The sequence below is a fragment of the Anoplopoma fimbria genome, chromosome 20, assembly GCF_027596085.1.
Source record: "Anoplopoma fimbria isolate UVic2021 breed Golden Eagle Sablefish chromosome 20, Afim_UVic_2022, whole genome shotgun sequence".
Classification (NCBI taxonomy): Eukaryota; Metazoa; Chordata; class Actinopteri; order Perciformes; family Anoplopomatidae; genus Anoplopoma; species Anoplopoma fimbria.
The window spans coordinates 25,567,477-25,593,505 of NC_072468.1; the positions used below are offsets into that span (position 1 = coordinate 25,567,477).

The following is a 26,029-nucleotide window of genomic DNA, read 5'->3' on the forward strand; positions in this document are numbered from 1 at the left end:
ACAATAGAGAAATAATGACAGAGGCTATAATAAGGAAATGTTTCAATTCATACCATGACATTGTATTTTAGTGACGTTTTGCAATATTAATGTAGAAAAAAAAAAGAAAAACCATTGAATGAGAAGGTGTGTCCAAACTTTTGACTGGTACTGTATATACACACAAATATATATATGTGCATAAATACACACATATACATACATATATACATATGCACATACATACATATATACACATATGTACATACATATATATACTTACATAAATGTAAATACACAAATATGTGTACATATACAGTACCAGTCAAAAGTTTGGACACACCTTCTCATTCAATGGTTTTTCTTTATTTTTATGTTCTTCTACATTGTAGATTAATATTGAAGACATCCAAACTATGAAGGATCACATATGGAATTATGTGGTAAACTAACAAATGGGGTTATAAATGGAAATGTGAAGAGAATAAAGATGATTTCAGAATAAAGGAGGCTTAAATATGGTGATTTTATTTTGTGGGTTATTTATATATTTCCCCCGAATTTTCCATGAAATCGATTACCGCATTACTGGAAACACTCCCCATAATTGACCATATTTATAGCATCAACAAGAATGTGACTAAAAATAATGACAATAGAGGCTATAATAACATGTTTCAACTTATACCATGACCATTTATACCATTGGATTCTTTACTGTTTTTATTGCTTATTTACTTGTTTTTTAATTTCTTTTATCTTGTTTTTCTTTTACTATGTCACTAAACTGTGACACTTATTCTATACTAATAAATCAAATAAAAGCAACCCTGGCTGTAGGCTGCACTGACATGTAATTTATCTACAGCAGTAAATGGGAAAAAGTGGGACAGATTGCTATATATATCATCAAACATAACCTTTAAATCACATGAGGGTGTATTGACACTTTTTTTTAAAGTTTAAAAGGCAGCAGACTTCTTGTCGTCCCAGTCTGTGAGACATTTCAACCTGTGGTTCTTTTCCACATAACTAGAATTTTCCTTGTTATGTTAGGAATGCAGGAAACGACCAGAACTGTCTAAGAGTCACGTGTTAGATATAAATGATTGTGCTTCCCCCTGGTGTTCAGAGGGAAGCATTTCTCCTTTCAGCAACTCCATTATGCGTTCCCTCCTATGTAGGTTGTCCCCCAACGAATACATAAATGAAACAAAAGATCTAACGTCAAAAAACAACAAGAAAATCGTATTAATGTAAAAGTTTATTTCAAATACTGACAAAAATCCTCTCACCTACTCCCACACAACTGAAACATTCCGAGTACTTTTGTACTTTCTGAAGTCTTAAAATCATTCCTGTGTTCTCCAGTCATCCTCTTGTTTTAAACATGTAAACCCTTATGTTCTCTTTTTCTTGGAAGCAAGGGGTGCCTCTGATTTCCCTGCAGTTATCTTGGGCCAGGATGAAATATACTAATAATGCATTAAGAGAACACAAGAAAGAAAAAAAACATTACTCGCAGAAACAACAAGATAAACAACGGATAAGGTAAAAGCAGCACAATGTACTTCAGAGCACACAGCCTGTCGTTTCTTTATACATTCTGGCACATGTTTATTCAGCTGAACGAGAGACACCCTGTGAGTTGGGGTTTTGAAACATACCCTGTCGTCAGACCGCTCTGTGCAAAGCCAAACATCAAGTAGCATTCAAGAACTCCTGTCCTGTCGTTTTCTTTTCGCTTATTCATCCATTTTTCTTTTAGCAATCTTTACTTGATAAAAGGATAAAACTGAACACAATATGATGCTAGATGATCTGTTTCTGTCAATCAAAGTCCCACAAAGTGTTCCAGACTTTTCTGGCTCTTTCCAGATCCAAAGGTTGGATCCAATTCAACAATGCACCTTTAAATGTTTGTAGTTTTGTTTGGATTTAGTCTTAACTGAATTTAACTTTGCCACAAGAGCTATAGGACCCTGAAACAGAGACACTCAGGGAGTCGGACTGGGAGAACCAAGAGGACAGGTGTTCTTTACAGGTTATCATCGCTTAGATTTGTCTTTGACTGAATCAGCAGCATTTACACATATTTTCATATGATACAGATTCACATAGCCTCTGCAATTCACCGAGATAGAGCAGAAGTAGTGTTAAACTGAAAGGAGAGAGGAACCATTGAATCATGAGTGAAAAGCAGGTGGGAAACAACACACAAAAAAAAAGAAAAATAATCCCTTCCTGTTGAAGTCTATTTACAAAATGGCTGGAACAGAGAAAAAGCAGTGCAATCATACAACGCCGTAACAAGCACGTACGTACAGGTCCGTTCTCTTTCTCCCACTGCAAAAATTTGACACGTTTTTAGGTCTCAATGAAAAAAAAAAATGAAAAGAAAGAAGTGAGGTTGAGAACGCGATGGCGCGCGCACCCCGTCACCTAGCCTACATGGTGCAGAGTGTGCGTTTGTGAAGGTTCCCTGAAGCAGTATTATACAAGGAGGCTGATCCTCAGAGAGCGCCGGCGTCCGTGTGTGGACGACGCGCATTCAAAGGTCTCGCGGATTTGCCAAACGCAATCGTTCGCCCTCTTTCAGAGGTTTGAACCACATGAACAGGTGGGATGAGGGTGCAAAGCATGCGCTCAAACTTTGCACCCCCTCCCCCGCTTAACCCTGTGTTATAAAATCTCTCTCTGCTTTTGCCAAGTGTTGGAAGCGAGTGCTTTCCTGCAGGCATGCAGTGACCCACTTTAAGCCCACCGAGCCGGGCTGACACCTGTTGGTACCAGGTGACACCCCTGAGATCAAAGGACCAGTCTGTGAAATGTGTCGGTTTTTAGGGAGGAAAACACTTTTGTTCTACGGGGCGCTGGTGGTAGAAGCAGTTTTTATTCACTCCAGCTAAGTGAAGCAGTAGTAGTAGTAGTAGTATTCTACTAAAGTTAGTGTTTGTGAATGTGAAGGGAACCGCTACGTCTGACTGTGATATACGGTGTATTCTGAAAAGTGTTAAAAACATGGAGATAAACCATCTCCAACACAAAAAGATGAGCAAACAACATCCTTATTTTTTTTGTTTTTAAACAAGCAGCTTGAATAAGAATAATTTTTTTCGGTCGGTCTGGAAAACACTTTTCACAGAACATGTGGATGCTATGACTATTTCTTGTCTTTCCACAGGGACTTCTTGTGATCAAATATAGCGGTCTAGTCAAAACACCTGTTTTAGCGTGTCACACTGTCTAACCTTCAGTGGTGTTTTCAAAGACGCCAAGAAAGTAAGACGTCTGAAGCTTAACACGAATTACATGCTTGTTTATATTTACAGAAGCATGTGTGTGTGTGTGTGTGTGTGTGTGTGTGTGTGTGTGTGTGTGTATATATATATACACACACACACACACTCTATGCTGGATGCTTCCAAAACCCCACAAATATTTTAGGCTCATAGTAAACACACGTCTTGATGCAACTCAACGGTAAACCAAACTGTTGGCAAGGTGTCCAGCCGTTAAAAATAATACGAGGACATACTCAGCTGGCTCTTGCACTCGGCCGCTATCAGGAGCGTGTGCACGTGGATTGTCGGGTCAGCAAAAAGGAAAAGGGAGGGAGGAAGTGTGACTGTGGACGTTTCAGGGCTCCGTGTGTTTGTTTTGATACTTCCTACCACTAAGCAGATACCCCACTCCCGTTTAAAACAAACACTAAAAAAAAAACATGTTCAATTTCCTTTTTTTTGTTACAATCATGCAGCATATCCAGAGAGAACAGGAGCAAAAGGGAGTCAGGTATTTAAAGCAACATGAGCAGAGAGAAAGAATAAAAAGGTCGGTGCTTTAAATCCCCTTTTGGCCGAGCTGCATCGGACGACCTCGAACGGGATGAGATGAAAGCGAGCCTCCGTTCATTTCGCCCATTTCCCCAATATGGTGTCAGTGAACGCTAAAGAGCTCTGAAGCTATGCAGCCCTCCCTCACAAGTTTGGTTATTGACATACATCTTGCAAACCCCTCCCGCTAAAGCCGAGCCACCAGCACGGATGGGCAACGTAAAGGTCAACCAACGCGCTGCGATCATGGTTCCTAACTCCCTCGCGCACATTATTTTGGTGTCATTTAGGATGCAAAAAACCCCCAAAAAGAACAAAAAGCATACTATACAGACTACAAAGTGCATGAACTCACCCCGTCCAACCCCCTGCCTGATGACACACCTACTGTGATGCATCTTGGATCACCGAAAAAACCAAGACATAAGGGAGGCGGTGGAGCAGAGTGTGCGGCGGAGGGGGCAGAGCTGTGCGCGGCGGGGGGGCAGAGAAGGCTGCGACCTCACGGGGGACGCCCAAAAACCTCCGACCCCCCCACCCCGCCCCACCCACATACAAGCAAATGGAGTTTCAACTCATACAACTCTGCCCGACATGTTAAAGCCAGTGGTGCCTGGGGATGAAAAAAGGGGAAGAGAGGGGGATGGACATAGGGAGGGAGACGGGTGAGGAGGAGGAGGAGGAGGAGGGAGATTTGACGGGAGCCCCAGGGGGGATGGTGGTGAGGGGTGCTTCTAGGATGATGGAGGCTAGCCGGCTAGCTTGCTCGTCACCAAGGAGGACTTCCGCTGGGGCAGGTCCTGCGGCGTGGGAATGTGGTCGCCGGTCACCAGGTTCTTGTCGGGCCCCGCCACGGGAAGCTTCTTCATCTTGGCCTTGGCCATGTTGTAGTCGCCGGAGTCAAAGTACTTTTGCTGTGTGAGAGAAGAGACGGGAGACATGCTGATGAGCTGATGTATGAATAAAGAAAAACATGGGTTCGACTTCCAAAGGTTTTAAACAATATGTACACTGAAAGAGTTATCAGTTCTAGAAATGGAACCTGTCCATTCTGCCCCTATGGAGGTTATCGGATTCTAGTAATCTTATTCGATACCACTTTTCGGTTCGGTTTCTTATCAGTACTCTTATGTTTTGTTTTGATTTGATTTTGTAGAAAAAAGACAATTAATTAAGAGAATAATCGACATTGCTTGCTAGTTTAGAACTGGGTTTTGGGGGGCCTCCCTATTCCATTACATTCCATTACAGTCATTTAGCAGACGCTTTTATCCAAAGCGACTTACAGGAAGTGTATTCAACATAGGTATTCAAGAGAACTACTAGTCACCAGAAGTCATAAGTGCATCTCCTTTCTTAAACAAGCATCTAAAAGCATAAACCAGAGCAAAAGTATAGTGCAGAGGCAGATTACTACGAAAACAATAATTGCAACAGACTACTACGAATACAATAAGTGCAACAAACTAATACGAATACAATAAGTGCTACGAGGAAGGCACAGGGTTGTACTTCTTGAATGCAATACCAATATAAGAGATAGTGGAAGAAATCCACTGTCCTTATTCTGTGCAAAAATGTTTTCCAAAGTTCAGCTGAAGCTACGAGGCCTCAGGTCTGTAGCAAAGCTTCTCGTGCGAGGCTTGTTGGTCAGCGGCCTTTCCTGGCCTTACTGTATGCCTGTTGCAAGATTTGCTTACAGAGTCCACTCCTGCACCGGAGGGCAATGGCAAATCTTGCATGAGAAAATGCACGACTTGCGTGGGTATGCACAAAATAATTGTTGCAAAACAGAGCGCATGTAAGTGCGGGGGGTGCTTTTTGGGAACATTTTGTCCACATATCTTAAATTGTAATCACATTTTGGAAGTGATATTTCCACGGCCAGTATGGACAGGAGGAATTATTACAACGAGAGTGTTGCATCATAAGATGGACCTTTGAAATGTAACCTATTCTTTGAACACCAGAAGAAGAAAGGGTTCAGTTATGCCTGACGCGTTGTTTGAGTGTGACAGGAGGAGTATTGTGTTGTTCAGATTCAATCAGAAGAAAAAAAGTAAAACAGGTTCTCTAACGTTTTGATATCATCGGTCTTGATGTCCAATCTGGGAGTTATCTTTTGATTAAGTACTGCAATTCACCATTTGGCTTCCCCCTCAGCCTGCCTCAGCTACTCCTACTCCTCGTCAGTGATTTCCCAGAATGACTTTCAGCGCTGTCCAGAGGGGGAAGCTGTCTGTTACGTACACAGAGCGTGTAGGTGGAGAGAGCAACACTTTTTCCAGACGAGGAAAAGTGAGAGAGAAGAGATAGAACGAGGCCTTTGTGATCACAAATAAAAAAGAAAAAAATTCAGGCCGTTGTGTTTCATATGCTTACAATGTGGCTGCATTGCATTGTGGTCTACTGAGGTTCAGTTGATGGAGAACTTATTTTTCTCTCTTGTTAAATAGATTGAGCTCCGTAAGCTTGTTGAATGGACGTCAAAATGAAAGCTTTAGATAGAAGCAACATTAATGTTTTCTTTCACCACTTGCCAAAATTTTTTTTTTTTTTACTTATTTATTAGCACAAAACAAAAACTAAAAGTAAATTGTCATATTTAATCTTAATGTTTATTTATTTAGGAGGAAGCACAACAGCTACTTGCCTCATCAGGTCCGGAGAAAACAACGTGTTTAATATTTATTTTATCTGGGCATGCAAGTTGCTATAATTTACTAGCCTGACATGGCGTTTTACACGAGAGAGAGAGAGAGAGAGAGAGAGAGAGAGAGAGAGAGAGAGAGAGAGAGAGAGAGAGAGAGAGAGAGAGAGAGTTCATGTCTTTAATGACAGGGTTGGGCTACTGGTTTTTACTGCTCCTCTTTATTGTTATAAAGCACAACATGTTTACAATTATTTAGGACACTTTGACATACGGACATCGTACCACCGACCTCGAGGTTAAAGGTCGCTTGCCCACTGAGCCGCAGTCCTTACGATCGTGATACTGTAAAGCATGAAGTCGGTGGTTTGCAGGCGATGCATATTTCAGCTGGTCTGGTGGTGCGGATTGGCTCTCATAACAGGTTTGATGGGTGTTAAAAAACCCTGAACAGTATCAGGTTTGAGTGCGAGTGTGAGTTTAAGTATAAAATGATTCGGTTAAAAAGAATTGTATGTGCTTCAAATCGCTTTTTATGTTTATTTATAATGAATTTAGGCTACCAGGTGGAGTGCACTCAGTTCACGATGGCCATTTAGTAAATCTAAGTTAGTTAATCAAATTTTCTTTTCGACTGACAGCAGGTAGAATTTCAAATCGACCAAGATTGTCTCTGGTTGACTGCAGCCATAACCGTCTCTGAGCATGTGGTAAATAAACCCCGGTCGCCTACCCCTTTCTGTAGTCTCTTCATCAGGAAGTCTGAGCCGCCGGGCTTCTGGCCCAGGCCGGGGTACTTCGCCTTCAGCTTGGCCTCCTCTGCCTTCACAGGGTTTGCATTCTTCTCCTGGGAGTCCTGTGGAGACAAGAACGAACGGACGTCAACACTCCTCCTCTGCAGAAAACAGGGCTCCTTCAAAAGGGGTCAGCGGATACATCTTCAGAAAACAATTTAAAGCAGGACTGGAACAGCTGTTTATGTGACAGACACTCAATCAAGGTCACCCTACAAACACCTGCAGTAAAGCCCACTGTAACGAACAGGGCCTCTTCACTCTTCCTATAAATCTCTTCTATGAAGCGTGCTTAAAAACTATGACAACGACGAGCGTGATCTGAAGATACTTCAAGGTAGTATGTTCAACATGAATGTTCTTCTATTACAGTCTCTCATGTTACCATCATAACTGAGAAGCAATAACTCAAGATGAGGTACAAAGCTTTATACAAACACAAAAAGAAGTTTAAAGTATTTTTAAAAGCTTAGATTGAAAACTAACAACGAATGCCCTCCTTGGTAGTCATGTTTATAAGGACATTGTGTATAATGAATGCATCCGTTAAAGCTTAAACTAGTTGATGAAGAATGAACTCACAAGTCTAAACAAGTCTTGTTCATCAGATCTACTTATGTTAAATTGTTACTGTAAATAAAGTATTCCACATTAGACAACTTTACACACAATTTATGCTTACAATCTACTTCAGACACGTCCCTTTGAGCATGACAAGAATGGGTTGTTAATGACTAAATCATGCGTTTACTATGCTGTTATTTTAATAAAGGTGGATGTGACAAACCATGTCTTCTTCCTGTGTGTGTGTGTGTGTGTGTGTGTGTGTGTGTGTGTGTGTGTGTGTGTGTGTGTGGTGTGGGGGGGGGGGGGGGTCACTCTTTAGAATAAATAACATGTTTACATAAAATACAGCGATTCCCCTGTTGTTTGTTATATTAAAAAAATAAAAATAAAAAAATAAGATTTGTGGGAATTGAGGTACAAAAACAACAAGTTGACAATGCCAGGATGGAGTTACAGAAGCCTGACACTAGCCAAACTGGTCGGATACCAGTCAATCCAGTCCCTGTCAGGCAGACGTTGAGGTCAGTAGTTTGGGCAACCAGGGCACACCTTATTTGTGTTCATAGCGAGACTGAAGTGCTCTGACTGCAGGCTAAACTGTCTCAGGAAAGAGTAGGTGAAAGTGCACGAAGGACAACAGCGGACAAGCTCCAAAGGCCATCTATGCACTCACTGCACAGGCCTATGAGCTCACTATACCATGAGCCAGCAGCACACTGCTCAGACCTACGTCTGCTATGGCACTCTGCCTGCAAAGCTTGCTGGGACAGGGATAAAATGTGACTCAGGACACAGAAACCAATGAACACATTCCCTCAGGAGGAGGGAGGGGACGCGTGGCACGGACTGTGCGTATTCACTTGGGTCCACGACGGGAAATTTATGAGCCACTATATTCGGCCCCCATGCAGGGAAACTGCAGAGACAGATTATTTGTGCAAAGTTTTTAAACAGCTATGAGCAGGACTGTAAAACAAATCCCCCTGAAAGGTGTCAAAGTTTGACATTATACAGAATATATCTGCTTGTTCTAGTGGTTCATAAAAGCTGTATCACACTTAAATGACTGAAGAAATAGCATCATTATTCAATAGGACTGTTAAAAACAGAGAAAATTGAGTATCTAAATGCATCATTATATTTATAATACTTGTTTTGATCTTGTTTTTTACTTGTCTAGTATCCTCTCTGCTGCTATTATTCCCCACTGTGGGACTAATAAAGGATTATCTTATCTTATCTTATATACAGATGTCTTCATTATACATTTGGTATCTTTACAAAGGATATTGACGAAACATAAAATACAGTTATGTAAGCAGTGCTATGATTTGGGTCCACCGGTGATAGGAGGCACTTATGTGTCCCTAATTATGCTCACTATGTATTTGAGTGATTTAAGTTTGACAGCAAATACATAAGTATTTCTGTGTTTACTCACTATGAATTAAAGCAATTTTTTTTTATGGATCATTAACAATTCAGACATCTGAATCAGCAAAGCAAATCAACTGATTAATCAGATTTCTATCTTTCTGAAGTTCACAAGATGGTAATTTCTGTGTAATATATACAGTACCAATCAAAAGTATGGACACACCTTCTCATTCAATGTTTTTTCTTTATGTATTTTTTTTCTACATTGTAGATTAATATTGAAGACATCCAAACTATGAAGAAACACATATGGAATTATGTGGTAAACAAACAAATGCTCAACAAACCAGAATATGTTTTATATTTTACATTCTTCAAAGTAGTTGAATGAGAAGGTGTGTCCAAACTTTTGACTGCTACTATATATATATATATTATGATGTGTTTATTATCAAACCTCAGCAGACTAAATGGAACCCTTAACTACCATCTTTACTTTATTTTTACATTATCTAGCACCAGATGCAGTAGAAAGACTTGATCCAGGAGTCTCTCACTCATGTGTACAGATTTTAAAGCCCTCTGAGGCCAATTTGTAATTTGTGATTCTGTGTCGACCCATAATCAGATGTCAACAGATGATCCAAGTTGTTGAACCACCTGCACATCACTGCCCTTGTTGTGGTTCCTGTATGCGGAAGCACTGTCACACTGCAGCTGCTGTCACTGCCAGGAGGAGGAGGAGGAAGATGAGGAAGAGGAGGAGGACATCAGGGGATCTTCAGCCAAGTCTGTGGGTTCACAAAACATGTGCAAAGCAACAAAAAAAACCACCAAAACATGTCTTCATGTGGACACCCTCCAGGACACACCAATGAGGCCCCAATGACACAAAGACAAGGGCCACAACAAAGTGTCTTTAAAGGGGGGGACACTTATGTTATGTTATTAAACACATGTCAACACTCATCATAACACATGCATGTCCTCCTCCCTTGGTTTGGTGCAGCAGAGCCCCCAACACACACACTTACACACTTACAGCTAGCTTAGCCACTTCTAGCTAGCATGCTAGGTGGCTAGCCAACAACATCACACATGCACACACCTGTTTCTCGTCCTCGTAGTCCACCTGAGTGTCCGAGTCCAGGTTTTCTGACGACATTGTTTGAGCGAGATGGACAATCAGAGTGTCCCCGTTCCGAGCTGGTCGTTTCTGGTTGCACCTGTGCTGAATCTAATCCTCCTGTTCTGGACACGACTGCTCCCCGACAAAAATGGCGGAGCGAGATGTGACGTCACCGGAGGAGGAGAGGGGAGGTGTGTCCTATTGCTAAGCGACTGATACAGTAACCAATAGGAGAGCGAGAAGGGTGACGCTACAGCCAATGGCATGGCATTCTCTGTGATTGACAGCCAGTTGGCCAATCATTTAACGAGGTTGAGAGTGGGGGGCGGGGCGGAGGGACGCACTGCATCAACGCAGAATATATATTATCTATATATATATGAATAAATTAATAATAATAATAATAATAATAATAATAATAATAATAATAATAATATTTATAATGTCTTTGTTTTAAAATATTATTAGTAGCTTAACAGTTTCATCTTAGTGTGGCATCAACACAAAATATTACATTTTATTTTATATATTAATATTATCTATATTTTATCTATATATATATGAATAAATTAATAATAATAATAATAATAATAATAATGATAATAAAAAATACTGATTGTTTTATAATGTCTTTCTTTTAAAATATTATTAGTAACATAACAGTTTCATCTTAGTATGGTAGAAACTGTTTTAGCACTCTAAGCGACATATACAGTAACCAATAGGAGAGCGAGAAGGGTGCCGCTACAGCCAATGGCATGGCTTTAATAGGGGCATTCTCTGTGATTGACAGCTAGTTGGCCAATCATTTAACGAGGTTGAGAGTGGGGGCGGGGCGGAGGGACGCACTGCATCAACACAGAATATATATTATCTATATATATATATATGAATAAATTAATAATAATAATAATAATAAAAAAAACAAATACTGATTGTTTTATAATGTCTTTGTTTTAAAATATTATTAGTAACATAACAGTTTCATCTTAGTATGGCAGAAACTGTTTTAGCACTCTAATCGACATATACAGTAACCAATAGGAGAGCGAGAAGGGTTCCGCTACAGCCAATGGCATGGCTTTAATAGGGGCATTCTCTGTGATTGACAGCCAGTTGGCCAATCATTTAACGAGGTTGAGAGTGGGGGGCGGCGGAGGGACGCACAGAATATATATTATCTATATTTTATCTATATATATATTAATAAATTAATACACCATAATGAGTTTAAAGTTCAAATCGGCAGCCAAGTTATTATATATATATTTTTTTAATTTTATTTTATTCATTACACTTTTCCCTGCGCTGTAACTTCCGGTTGCTACCTGTCAATCAAACAATTAGCGGGAACCGTTAGCACACCAGCTAATGTAAGCTAGCTTGCGTCCAAATCTTTAAAAAATGTACTGATTGTTTTATAATGTCTTTGTTTTAAAATATTATTAGTAACATAACAGTTTCATCTTACTGTGGCAGAAACTGTTTTAGCATTTAGCAGCCTAGCTAACTGGGGGAATGATCATTAGCTTGCTAGCTAACAGCTAACTAGCTAGCTAGCTAAAGCCACGTGGATCCACCTCACATGCTTTCTGTTCTTTTCTTTGCAGCTTTTATTCTGTGTCCTCTCTCCTCTACAATGGCCTGTGTTCAGCAAGTTAGAACTTCACAGGTATATATATATATTTATATTTATATTTATTTACACTGACAAATGTAAATACAGTGTTTTTGTGATGCTTTATATTTAGTTTTACAAAAATAACATTGATAATTGTGACTGAATTAAGTGCATTCACTGGTGTATTATAATAATGAAGCATTTGCACTTTTTAATATGTCCATTAAATGCAACATTATTGTGATTGCATGCAGTATGTACCCTGCAGATGCAGATTTTAGGTGCAAAATCAATGTTTATAGTGTATTCATGAGCACTAACACTTGGTTTGTGGTGAAAGCAGAGATTATCTTCTAACATCAGGATTTTTGATTTGTTTTTAATCAGTTTTTAAATCTCCCACAACCAGTTTTTGTGATATGATGATCCACACCAATATTCAACCATGAAAATCAACAGGACCATGTAATAAAACTCTTATTATTCATATTTCTCAGACCTCACTGGTTTACATGCAGAAGTTGGCTGAATTTATTAGTTTGTTACACTTATTGTATTCATATTAGTTTGTTGCACTTATTATATTCATATTAGTTTGTTTCTGCACTTATTGTATTCATATTAATTTGTTGCACTTATTGTATTCGTTTGTTGCATTATTGTTTCATATTAGTTGTTACACTTATTGTATTCATATTAGTTTGTTGCACTTATTGTATTCATATTAGTTTGTTGCACTTATTGTATTCATATTAGTTTGTTGCACTTATTGTATTCATATTAGTTAGTTGCACTTATTGTATTCATATTAGTTTGTTGCACTTATTGTATTCATATTAGTTTGTTGCACTTATTGTATTCATATTAGTTTGTTGCACTTATTGTATTCATATTAGTTTGTTACACTTATTGTATTCATATTAGTTTGTTTCTGTACTTTTGCTCTGGTTTATGCTCTTAGATGCTTGTTTAAGAAAGGAGATGCACTTATGACTTCTGGTGACTAGTCGTTCTCTTGAATACCTATGTTGAATACACTTATTGGAAGTCGCTTTGGATAAAAGCGTCTGCTAAATGACTGTAATGTGATGTAATTAAGCAGCACTCATTATGCGATTGACTTGTTTCTCTCATGCAGGAAACTCAGCTGTTGCCCAACCAGGTTGTCTCAGAGCAGCAGTCCCTGGTTGTCATGAAGAAGCTCCTGGCCATCGCTGTGTCTGGCATCACATACCTCCGGGGGCTTTTCCCAGAGAAAGCCTACGGCAGCAAATATGTTGCAGGTTAGAAAATGGCACATGGGCACATGGAAAGTTATTTCATCTGCAAATCGCAATGAGCTACCTCGGTGTATTTGTTTGGAAATATTTGCAAAGATGTTTTTTCTTCCCACAGATCAGAAAGTGATGATCCTGAAAGAGGAGCGCAGCTGTCCCGGTGCCAGTCAGATTGTTCAATGGTGAATAACAACAACTTCACTGGCCACAGTGGTTGATAGTGTCACGGATAATTAGTGTTATTTAAATTCTTCTAGGATGCAGGGATGCTTTGATGCCATCCAGAATAAGTATGTAAGTCACATTCCACCTTTTTCATACATTTTTCCTAAAAGTCTTATTTATATTTTTTTGTCCTGTGTCTCACCATGTGGTCAAAGTTTTTGCTATTTCCCCCCCCCTCCACCAGCTACGGAGTGTCATCATGTCTGTAAGTATTTTCTTAATGACATCCAGGATCTGTGGCTTTACACACTTTTTGAGCTAATGTTGTGCAGCATTCAGTCTTTTAAATACTAAAGCCTGAAATAAATCTAGAAATAATATAGTCATGATGGTTATTTTCTTCATTTGGTCCTTTTTTTTAGATCTACACTGACCCAGAGAAGCCTCAGGTAATGTGGGACTTTCCTCTTGCCATTGTTGATGTTTAACGATGCTAAACTACTGTACAGATAACAGGCTGTTTATAGGAGTATCACTTATCTCATATACAGCACCTGTCTTTCAGAAAGTGACTGAGTATTACCAGTTTAGGATCCATTACACAGCAGAAGGAGCGCAGATGGACTTTGAAAGGTTTGTTTTTTTATCTCCATGAGAAGTTCATAAAACAATATTTAAACCTCATATTCATGCAAGAAACTAACAAAAAGGAAAAACACAAGTTAGACTCATCTCTGGCTTTGGCTTTAAACTCACCTAACAGGAAGTAACTTGATTTTCTGTCTAACAAGTGCATGAGTTAACCCTTTGATATCTTCTGATTTCTTAGATCCCATGTGGCTTAAAGTTTGAAATAATTACTCCATACCATAGGAGAGTATAGAACAAAACAAACAGATTCTGTCTCTTTATCAGACCTACATATGAGTGAAACACGTAAAGCTAAGATGCTAATTTTATTACTGCACTATTACATAAAATGAAAAAAAATCAAAGTGTCTGCACACACACTTATACAAATGTCAGTATGGCATATTGATGTTCCTAACTATATTTTAAAACAAAGGAATGATATAATGATGAAAGAGCATTGAGCTGATTTTGAGCGTTTCTCATTTCCCATCCTGCCTCATTTCTTCATCAGCAACAACGACAACAAGGTGTCGGCGATGTCATGCGGCAACACAAAGAAGGCCAGCATCCTTCTGGTGAGGAAGCTCTACACTCTGATGCAGAACCTGGGTCCTCTGCCAGACAACGTGTGCCTCAACATGAAGCTGGCTTACTACGACAACGGTAACTCACACTGATCAGAATTCTGTGATTCAGTGAAGAATAAATGGAATTGAGCCCAAATATTTGAAAAGCTTTTTTAATTAATTATAATTTTAATAATAAAAAATAATTATTTGACCCAAACCTATATGCCATATAGGTTTGGGTCAAATGAATTATTTTATTATTATTATAGACCATATAGTATATGGTCTATTGGGCCTTAGCCAGGCATGAATTGACTCAGTGTGGTCTCTGACTCACCCCCCCTCACACACACACACACACACACACACACACACACACACACACACACACACACACACACACACACACACGCACACACTGGCCTTAAGTTCAATGTCAGAGTTTGCCCTGTGATATCATTAGCCTTATTATCGTTTATGAATCGGACCTCGAGACGGTGCAGATAGCGGTTTCAGGGGATGCACAATTCATAGTCAAATCAGCGGCTGAGATCCATTTTTTGTGAGGTCGCCCCTCAGTGACCGCCTGCAACACCCGAATTTCCCCCGTGGGGATCAATAAAGGAATATAATAACAATAAGTGTCTTGCAGAGGGACAGTTTGTCAGGGCAGGTTTGGAAACAGCTTTCATAAGAAGACAGAAAAGTCTCACAATGCAGAAAATCCACATCAGACACAAAACTCTGTCTTATGGAAAATAGACATTGATAGGGTAAACAGAAAATAAATTGGTATTCTGATTCTAACCTATTTGCATTATTTTCACATTTCTAGATTTTACAAATTTGTACCGTCCATTTCTATTTTGATAACTTTGAGACTTCTTTTGTTACCTGTTTATCAGAAAGACCTAGACAATGATTTGCTAAGATTAACCAGGCTGATTTCCACGTAGCTGCATAGTCACCAGTCTCTAAATGTTAGGTGGTCGTGTATAGTGTTGGGGATTGATGACCCGACACGCTGCCTCTTTTCTTGTTTTGTCTCTCTCCCAGTCACTCCTCAGGACTACCAGCCGCCGGGCTTCAAGGAGAGCGACGGCGACACGCTGGAGTTTGAGAAGGAGCCGGTGAAACTCACCATGGGCGAGGTGGTCACTCCCTTCCACACTCTGAAGTTGGACATGGCCACAGAGAGACAGAGACTGGAGCAGGTGAATGAGAGGAAGTCAAATAAAAGTTTAAATGATATCCTCTTTCTTTAATGGACAGATTTTTAGACCTGCTGTCTCCGAACCAACAAGGCTCCATGAAGTCAACTCTTCTGTGAGCTGATCTGTGATTGACAGCTGTGCATGTTGTTGAATGTCTGCAGGTGGAGGGGAACGTTCATGTGACGGAGAAGTGGGTCCTGAAGATGGAGGAGGAGGAGGAGGAGGGCGTCCTGTCGCAGGTCGGCACACAAACAACTCACATGTGCAGCTTGTTCACTCAGCAGGACATATTACATATATATATATATTATATATATATATATATTTATATTCACAGTAATTTTGTTTATTCTCAAACTAACTATTTTATCCCCCAGGTTAGTTTTGCTTTTTAGGATATGTGCTCTACTTTAAAAAAATGTAAGAACCCAACCCAGAGGACAAAATGATGAGGACAAAGATCGGGCTGGTTGGACTGAGATTTTTAAACTAGAGAAGGGGGAAGACTGGGGACAAAAAGAAGAAAAGACTAAAAAGTGTTTACCCCAAACCAACATGGAGTCCAATCCCTCCTACAGGTGGCGATAAAACGACCACTTCCCTTCTCCTTTTGATCATAAAATCAGTAAGCTGGCATGGGGCTTTCCTCAAGACAAAAAACCCCACCCATAACCTCCCTTTTCATCATTATTATAACTTAATATTAATCGTTACTCTCCCTACCTTGTCTCTTAGCATCTGTTCTTCATCATTAACCAATAGCCAACCTCTTTACAAACATGTCTCACCTCATCTTACATGTCATGCAAAACAAACACTGACCAAACAAACCTCCCACTTCCATATAAACTGTTGTAGTTTACTGTACTGTGTCTGAGTGTTTTAACACATTCGAACTGTCTTTTTGTTCTGTTACCCCTTCAACATCAGTGTTAGCGTCATGTTATTTGTAGTGATATAAGACGGCGTTCAACGTGTCATGACATCTTGACATTCTGGTCACTGACAAATTAATTTGGAAATGCGTGTGTTGTCTCGTGGTCAGCATGTTGACACTCTGTGATCATGGCGTCCAGATAACATGTTTTAATCTTTAGACTCATGTGATCGAAGACGTGGAGAAGCCCGACAACGACAGCATGGACTTGGACAACACTGGTAAAGCCTCCGTCCATTTCCCCTCCACTGTGTTCATACATACCTTCTCCAGAGTTTGTTTGTGTCTCCAAAGTGCATTTTAAAGTCATTCTATCTTATTGATGATAAACATCTCTATAAACTGGTAGATATCGGTGTCATAAAGTTTTTTAGCTGAAGGCGTCACTTGGGTTTGAAGACATTTAAAAATGAAACTCAGCTGGAGAGGTCTTGATCTGGTTGATTTCACATAATTTAGGTTGGAAGTTCTCTTTAAAAACCTGTTAAACGTACAGAGATCCTCAATAGCCAGAAGTAATAATGCCTATTATCGGATAAGACTTATGAAACTAGATGAACATCATCTCTTTTTTTTTTCCATGACCTCAAGAGATCCAGATGAGCTGTCATGAGAAGATCGAGTGCTGCGAGGAAGCCACAGAGGTACGTGTGACTGTTAACTGCACCGACGCTTATTGTGAGCAAGTTGCACGTCAATGAATTTCAAGCTTCTGCTGCAGAATGCAAAAATGTTACACATTAGCCTGATTCATTCCTGTCTAATGGAAATTGGTGGTGAGAAAGCAAAAACATAAAAGCAAAAGAAAAGCTTCTCTGTAGCGTGTAAATGTGCCGCGCTGACAAAGAGAAAAACAAGTTTCTGTCACATCTGGTGGGAGCAGAGACACGACTGAAACGAGAAGGAAATATTTTTTTATCGTTTTTGACCGTTAATGTAGAGAAGAATGTCTCTCAACAAAACCAGTTATTAAAAAAAAGGATTTCCCCAAAAATACATCAAGGGTTTCTCTGCCGATGATAGAAGTTTTCTGCATAAACACGCATTATAAAAAGGGGGCCACTTTAAGTGCACTTAATGGTCGCTCACGTTACGGGCCATCTGTCCCCTCTCAGATGGAGAAGACCCCCGACATGGAAGGCCCGAGGAGGACCCGGAGCGGACGGATCTTCAAGTCCACTACGGTCAGTCAGAGAACCTGAGACCCTCGTAGGGACTCTCTGTGATTGGGTCACTTTGTTTTGTTGATGAACCAATCAGGATGTATCTCTCTTAAGACTGAGCACATGTTAGACTTCCATTCTGGGTTTTTCCACAGTTGATTATGATGATTTACTCATGTTATCTTAAATCGTTTATGACGTTTATATGCATTGACCTTCAGTACAACTTTTTTACTTATTTAATATTCTTTACTTATTTACTTATTTATTATACTTGTTTTGATCTTGTTTTTTACTTATGTCTCTTGTTTGCACTTTCCTCTCTGCTGCTGTAATCCTGCAAATTTCCCCGCTGCGGGACTAATAAAGGATTATCTTATTTTATCTTATCATAGTGGAAGTATGGGCAGGTTCAATTTCTAGAACTAATAACTCTTTCAATGTACATATGGGCATGTAAGTATTGTTTAAGTCAAATCAATCTTATCTTATCTTATCTTGAGTAGGGTGTATGTAAATGTAGCCTCTGTGGTCGATGTTAGAACAGCTAGACTGTGAATATCATTCTTTAAAAAAAACCTTTGTTTTAGGAATGTGCCGTTTGTTGAAAACTGTCAAACAAGTCCATTATTTTTAAGATTCAAGATATAAATGATTTAATTGTTGCTTAAAATGTTGGTTAAAAATGAGGTGAAGATGAAAATGATGAGAAATAATCAGAGAAATGAAAAAAGATAGAAGAGAAGCTCATTAGCAGATTATTCTCTATTATAACTTTTGTGTGTGTGTGTGTGTGTGTGTGTGTGTGTGTGTGTGTGTAGCAGACAAACCTGATTGTGAACAACAAGGAGGAGACAGACATGAAGGACAAAAGTGTAAGAGCCTCTCCCATCCTCCTCTCTAAACTCTGATCTGATTCTGACTTCATGTAAATAGTTTATGAGTCAGTAACACGGCGAGCAGATATCCGAGCTCTACTTTTACATAAGAAGCCGTTTTCTGCTGAAGACAGGCTGGATGTCTTAAATGGAAGATGCGTAGGAGCCCTGTTTGCTTCACAGATGAGTCAGCACCGACCGCTCTGGTTTTCTCTCAGAGTGGGATGTTGTGTCAGTCAGTCGACGCACAACATTCTGTGGTGGACTGTTTTTTACCAGCTGGGTGTGTCTTCTTCTTCTTCTTCTTCTGCTGTTTGCAGGTCTCTCAGTACGAAATCCCCAACAGCCAGGACACGCCGTCCACCTCCGCACCCAAGAAGAAACGCAAATTCAGCGAACCCAAAGAGCGCTTCTGACCTCACACCCCCACCTCACTGCACTGAAGTATCGATTTTACATTACATGTTTTTTAAATTTCAAGTTATATAGCTGTTTTTTTAAAGGGAATCCCTCTTCTTATTGCATTCATTTTGGGTTTATTTGCTGTGCAGTTTATTTGAATGTAACGCAAATCTAAAATGTGGATTTGGAGTTGAACAAATATATTCATTAACACGATATTTCAGTTGAATTTTAACGGTCTGTTTTACTGTTACTTGTTTACTAACCAGGACTTCATACTTGAATAAATGACACTTGGTTATAAAGTCAAGTGAGCTTGATTTATAATGTGTTTTATCAAAGTACAACAAAAGGAGTGTGCAGTCTCTGACACATCAGTCATCTGGTTTGTCAGAGTCAGTCAGAAGGAAAGGATTACCTTCTTTCTCTTTTAACCTGTGTTAGGACGAATCATTGGGTAGATGACAGTTGTAAACAGCATCATCTGGTCACGTGATCAATGTCAGCTGTGACATTCTGTATATCGCTCCTATACACGCCTCACCAACGGTGTATAAAAGGAGCAGTTTACAGAGGCTACTGTCATGCATGAGGGCGCTGTGGTGCGTGCCAGGATTTAATGTGAGTCATATCTTTATTAGCTGTGAGCTGGCAGTGATGACGAACATAAAAATGTGGAGAACAGCACAGTTGAACTGCACACATTAAGTTTGCTGCAGGAGTCCTTTTGTACACATTGAAGATTTGACATGCATTCATTCTGGTATGTACGTGTTTCTGAGAGTGTGTGCTTTGTGTACAGCAAGTGTGTGTTTTAAATCTGGCCCTGCAGACTGGAATATATGGAAATTCTTTATTAGGACTAACACACTGAGGTGTACCGTCTTGTTGTCAAAGGGGGTTCTCAATGACAATTATACAATACAAGCACATTTAACAAAAAACAAAAGATAAATTAACGATACCAAATATGACAAAAAACAAATAAACCATAAAATGATTAGAAATAAGTATTTAAATAAGAAATAATAAGACATACAATATCAGGAGGTTATACTCAAACAGAGCATGGGAATAGGTTATAGAAAAGCATTAATGTCAGTGTTAGCATTAAGTAATAAAGTCATAAGACGTACAGTAACTTGGAGACGTGCTGCTTTAAAACGCCGTCAGACACCTGTTCATGCTCCGTCTCCGTTTGTAAAGAGGAAATCTTTTTTCTACCAGTTTAAAGATTTAATAGTTTAAGCTTCCTGCCAGTAAAAAAAACCAAAAACCTCTGGGACAGGAAATTCAACTGAGCCTGCCTCTGAGAAAAAAGAACCTCGGCCTTCAGATCAGACCCAGGAAATGCCACACATTTGCATGCGAGGTGCCTTAAATGAAGCTGTTAAGTGAAAGTGGATTATATCTGTACACAGTGACCTTTGGGCCCAGATAAGGAAGCCCCCCACCCCCCACCCCATCAGCAGCCTCCCGCCCCGGCAAGCTGTGTGTTTTTAATCTCCTATTGTTTTTCCCAGAGAGAGGGACATTTGCTGATAGACTGCCTTAACCCACTGCGGATCAATACTGCAGGAAGCCTTTGTGATGCATATCCAAGCAGCCCCCACCTATCTGTGTCTGCAACACAGGGTGGGGGGGGGACGAGAGACTCCATCAAATCAGCCCTCACTTCCTAACACGGGGCATTGTCTCGGCCTCCGCACTTATTTCATTGTCTGTGCTTTATGTGTGTTTTATGGTTATTTCTGATAACAGAATGCACTGGGAAATCCATGGTGGACAGTACACACACACACACACACACACACACACACACACACACACACACACACCAGCATGCATTGACAGCGCTTTATGAGCTGTGAAATGAGTCAGGGTTACCTAACCTCCTCACCACCCTGCCTCCGCTGGCATTTCTCAACACTTTTTATTATGATTTTGACGGCATGGTGGGGGTCGGGGGGGGGGCCACTCTGGGTATTGATAAGTGATGAAATGCATTGTGGGTAAAGGCCCCCCCTTTTTTTTTTTTGCTGGCCTAGTCATGTATTGTAGATAACCAGTATCTCAGTTATGAACATTGCAACAGCACTACATCACAGAAATGAATCGATAAATGGCGCCCAAAAGGCAAAATGTATCCAAAAGCATGGAGAATGGAAAGAAAACGTGCACTGGAAAAATACACGTGTTTGAGAACTGTGTGTAACCCTCTGAGATTAGAAAAGTTGGAGGCACATAGACCTGAATATGGGCCGCTTTAACCCTCAAAACAACATGTTTTAAGGGTAGACCAGTGTTCAATGACGGAGAGGTGAGGAAAGGAATCTAAATTGCAGTTTTATTTCGCCTCCCCCCCCCACGATCCAACACTCCCATTTCCTGGGACTCTACATCATTTCTGTACGCACACGTCTCCCAGAAATGAATTCTGAAATTAAATTCAGGGACACACGTCCAGCAGTCAGTGTTGACAGATCAATCAGCTGGCCAAACAGCAGGAGGGGGCCTCCGCAGACCAATCACAACTCTGGGTTCCGCTGAGTCGATAGCTCAGGTCCGGGGCCGCCTGGGTCCGGTCGAGGAGAGACACCCTGACGGACTGACGGACAGACAGCCGCGGTCCATCCCGGGGCTCCGTAGATTAAAGCCGGCTTCTGTGAGCCTATAGTGGCGCTGCGGTGATTGTGCCTGCAGGGCCTATGGGCCCCAAGGGGGGGGCGGCGGGCTTTGCAGCAGGAGGGGGAGGAGCGAGGGATGGAGTGGACGTCCAGAGACCGTGACCCCTGTGACCTTGCCAGAAGGGCAGCAAATGTTTCCGAGCTGATTAGCACTTCCCCAGCTCACTGTTAACCCTTCGGAGTCAGGTGGAGGGCTCGGACAGCGGATGAATCTGGAAAATATGTCACTCAAATGAAAAGAAAACAAGCATGAAGGGAATTCATTTTCTTTCTTTTTTTGAAATAAATGCCTTTGATGATTAAACATTCTTATACTGTCTGATACATTTACATAAAAATAGCACTGCATTGTATGTAAACAGAGATAAAGGCAACTAAGTACTTAAGTATTTAAGTTCAACTTTGATGTACTTTTACTTCAATATTTCCCTTTTGTTCTCCTTTATACTTACTTATATATATTTTATTTTATTTGGCAGCCAGAGTTACTTTGCAGATCAGACTTTGACTCCCAAAATATGATGCATAACACAAAATATAATAATATAACACTATGAAACCGCCACTTTTGATGCTGATGTGCATTTTCCATACAACTGCATTAAAACCTCATTTAAAAGAGACACAAGGCTAAATGAAAAAGACCTAAATAGGTTGTTAAAAAATACAAATAAATAGAAGATAAAACAAACAGAAATAATTAAAATACGGCATGTAGTGCAAAAATATGTAGCATTATTTAAAAATATAAATTGATAGAAGTCATAGGCAACAAGAAAACTTTATTCAAAATAACTAAGAGTACACTTTAAGTGTAGTACGTTGTGAATACTTGCAGAGGAGTAGTTTTACATTGTAGTATTTGTACCCAAAGCTGTCTAAACGTGATCCACCACTGTGTGTTTACATGAAGAGTAAGAAGTGGATGAATATAGAAACAGGAATGAAATATCCTGAACGACCACGAGGGGGCGATGAGTAGCCACGGAAACGAGCTGACAGAGAGAGAGAGAGCATCTTCTCTCCTCCTCAGCTCGTACAGTTGTCCTCCACACTGTACGCAATTTATAAAGTATGTCATTCCTACTAAAGAACCAACGGCGAGATACTCACCTCGTCTTTTCAGAGAGTCAACGCTATCGATCAGAATACGTGGATGAGAAAAAACAAAAAATTAGGAGTTTGGGTTGGGGGGGTGGGGGGTTCTGAGAGCAGGTGGCAGAGGGCCTGCACATCCAGGGATTTAGTCGCTCACCGGGTTTGTATGGTCAGCGCTGGCGAGTGGCTGTGGGGTGGGGGGGTTTGGGGGGGACCAGCACCTAACCACGAAACAGATGCTCAAAGCAATGGGATGTGCCCCCGTTGTGATCAGAGTGGACAGCTGAATTGTTTACCTCCAAAAGGGCCCTTTTCTTCAGCGGCAGGCCGCACAATGGGGCCCCCCATAACACCCCCCACACACACTGACACACTGAGGATTTCTGCAGGAGGGGGGTGTGCATGGAGGGACAGGGGGTTTATAGGGCGAGCACTCTGTCCGTACACCCTTTTTTTTATTTTCCTCTTTCTCTTCGCTCAGATGGACCTCTCTCTCTCTCTCTCTCTCTCTGCACTCCCCCCCCCCCCTAAAGCTACCGGAGGGCAGGGGTTTAAATGTCACGCTTGGCCATCAGAGCGCCCAGCCCCGGCTCGTGTCTCCTGGGGTGGGGGGCACGCCGAGAGAGAGAGAGAGAGAGAGAGGAGAGCTAAGGGGAGGGAGACACTTGCCCCCTTTGCACCCATTGTCCATAACGATAGGCATGAGCTGCTAACTGACTCCAGATCAAGTGTGTCCTCTCGCCACGCGCCCCGGCCTTGTCCTGCTCAAACACAAAGGGCCTCTCTGTCTGTCTGTGTCTGTGTGTGTGTGTGTGTGTGTGTGTTTTGTTTTTCCATAGGTGAACAGCAGCTCTTTTTGGTCATGGTATGTCCGACAGAGCGGCTTTTATAAAAGGGAGGGCGAGGGGAGTCTTAAATTCAGCCGGATGATAAACACAGCGTCCCGTCGTCCTGCGGCGCTCCACGGAATCGTCCACATTGCACTCCGGTGAGCTCTTAGGTGATAAAAAATCAATGCTAACTTTTTGGCGTTCAATAGGGACATCAAAGCGTTAAAGCCGGTAGAGTGGAGGTGTGAGGGCGGAGGAGGCGGGGGGGGGGTGACAAAGTGTCGAGCTGAAATACAAGTACAGGACGAAATATACGAGCTGCCGGGGCCAACTTTTACCCCAGCCCAAGGTCTCGGCCAATGCTTAACCGACCCGCGAGATTGAGTGCTTTATGTATCTATTTGTTCTAAATAGTGGCACGCTTGACCTTGAGCCGAGCGCCCGGGCCGCGGGAATCATCCCTCCTGTCAGGAGGAAGGACGGGAGTGACCTTGAACCGCCAAAGGCGCAGGCGTAGCTGAGTGCACAAACTCATTTAACTCCTGGGTTTGCTATCGACATGCTGTAATCGTTAACATCACGGACGATGAATAACTACGGACTGACGTGTATACCTGGGCGATACGTTCCCCCGTAGCCACGGCGACTCGGCCGCGGCTACGGGGGCCCGGCGCTGACGGTCAGGTGACTGCAGGGCCACATCACTTAGACTTGTTTTTTCCAACCAATCATAGAGGAAACTCATCAAGAGTGCCCGGCGAAAAAGCTCAGCGAGGTGCTTAAGGACATAGATCACTCCTGAGCTTCACGCTTTCTTTCTTTCTTAGCACGCATACCTCTATGTGAACACTTAACCTCCAGCTTCAGCTGCTCAGGCATCTGCAGTGTGTGTTCTTTTCCCTTTTTTCTGTGTATTGATCGTTGTAAAATGGGGGAATTTACTGTAGTTTCTGCAAAAAAGTAAATGATTGCGGTCAAGCTGCCAGAGCTTAAGGCCTGACTTTTTAGAGTTTTAACACTTTTTAACACTAACACTGAATAAGCAGTTAAGTATTCATGAAGTCATTTGTGAGAGGGCTGAAATGTGGGACAGTTTTTTCTAATGCTGCTGTTCTCTGTTGTTCCTTTGTTTTACCTTTGTCTTTTGGAGCTGGAGTGGTGACATAATGGCGCTTTTTGACCAAAAAGTCCCAAGAACTAGACTCCAAACTACATCGTAAAAGTCTCTTTGCATCCACTGCATCTAAGGATTCATTAGGCAGCTAGAAACTTAGAAATAACACCTGTTTTCCACCAAAATGACTGTGTATATGCAGGTTTTTAAACTGGAAAACATGAAAAAAATGTTTTCCCTTTGCTGAAAAACTGTGTTAGTTCTGGTGGTTTCTTCTTTTTTTTTGCATTTATTACTTTATCAATCTCTCATACCAGATCTGGTGATTGTTGGAACAGTTGAAAGGTTTTTGATAACTTTTATTCTGTTTCTGACTAGTTTGAATTCAGTGTGTTTTACAATGATCAGCGTGGTTAAATGTTTCTGTCAGCGGAGTCTGGTAGCTGAGTCTTTGAATTAAGAGTTTATTTTGACTTTTTATCTTTTACTCTGGTGGGATTGAATGAAGTGGGTTTCGATAAATATTTACTACTGAAGAGTCATTTTGTTTCCGGAAAAAACGCTGACTGTAACATTTCCCTCTGAAGACAAGAACGCAACAACTACAAATTATTCAGCTATACTGGGATCTTGTAAGAATTAGAATAAAGAATATATACATTTTATATATATATATATATATATATATACATTTTTGTAAATATATTTTTAGTATGCCAGAAAAGGAATGAGCATCAAGAAGGGCAAATGTTCAATTTTCACTTAGGTGTCTTTAACCTTAATTACCAAAGGGGTGTGACAAATAATCAATAATGCGATATGTCATGACGGCTCTCCTGTGATATGGTATCGATACTCTGCTTTGGTGTCACTAAACGTTCTCCTGTGACACTCAGGCCGAGGTCTCTCCTTCGCTTTACTCCAGACAATTAAACCCTGAAACCTTTCTGCATTCTTGCCGCCCAACGTTTAGCAGCTTTGTGGTCGTTTTTAGACTAAATTACAGTAAAAACTTTGCTTAAAATCTTAAAGATACCCTCACACATGTTCTAAGACATGAAAAAATGCAATAATTTGGCTCTTATATGACTTTTTCCTCAAAAAAGAAT

At 40.8% G+C, this 26,029-nt stretch overlaps 2 protein-coding genes across 3 annotated transcripts; one reads left to right on the top strand and one right to left on the bottom strand.

Annotated features, from left to right (window-relative positions):
* Positions 1-1,231: 1,231 nt before the first annotated feature.
* On the bottom strand, positions 1,232-10,477 carry ensab (endosulfine alpha b). Its single transcript, XM_054621010.1, has 3 exons — positions 10,312-10,477; positions 7,199-7,321; positions 1,232-4,729 (listed from the first exon to the last, which is right to left on the bottom strand). Exons 1-3 carry the CDS (start codon positions 10,366-10,368, stop codon positions 4,565-4,567), a joined length of 345 nt encoding a protein of 114 aa, XP_054476985.1. The 5' UTR covers positions 10,369-10,477; the 3' UTR covers positions 1,232-4,564.
* A 1,195-nt stretch (positions 10,478-11,672) lies between these two features.
* On the top strand, positions 11,673-19,374 carry hormad1 (HORMA domain containing 1). 2 transcript variants are annotated; one of them, XM_054622092.1, is made up of 17 exons: positions 11,681-11,705; positions 11,943-12,004; positions 12,363-12,418; positions 13,092-13,236; positions 13,349-13,412; positions 13,488-13,524; positions 13,640-13,660; positions 13,818-13,844; positions 13,961-14,028; positions 14,540-14,691; positions 15,654-15,811; positions 15,973-16,050; positions 16,909-16,969; positions 17,340-17,392; positions 17,864-17,932; positions 18,733-18,786; positions 19,110-19,374. In XM_054622092.1, the coding sequence occupies exons 4-17, from the start codon at positions 13,146-13,148 to the stop codon at positions 19,203-19,205; spliced, it is 1,029 nt and encodes a 342-aa protein (XP_054478067.1). In that variant the 5' UTR covers positions 11,681-11,705; positions 11,943-12,004; positions 12,363-12,418; positions 13,092-13,145; the 3' UTR covers positions 19,206-19,374. The 2 variants fall into 2 exon arrangements, with proteins under 2 accessions (XP_054478066.1, XP_054478067.1); XM_054622091.1 differs by lacking the exon at positions 12,363-12,418 and having other exon boundaries at positions 11,673-11,705.
* Positions 19,375-26,029: the final 6,655 nt, after the last annotated feature.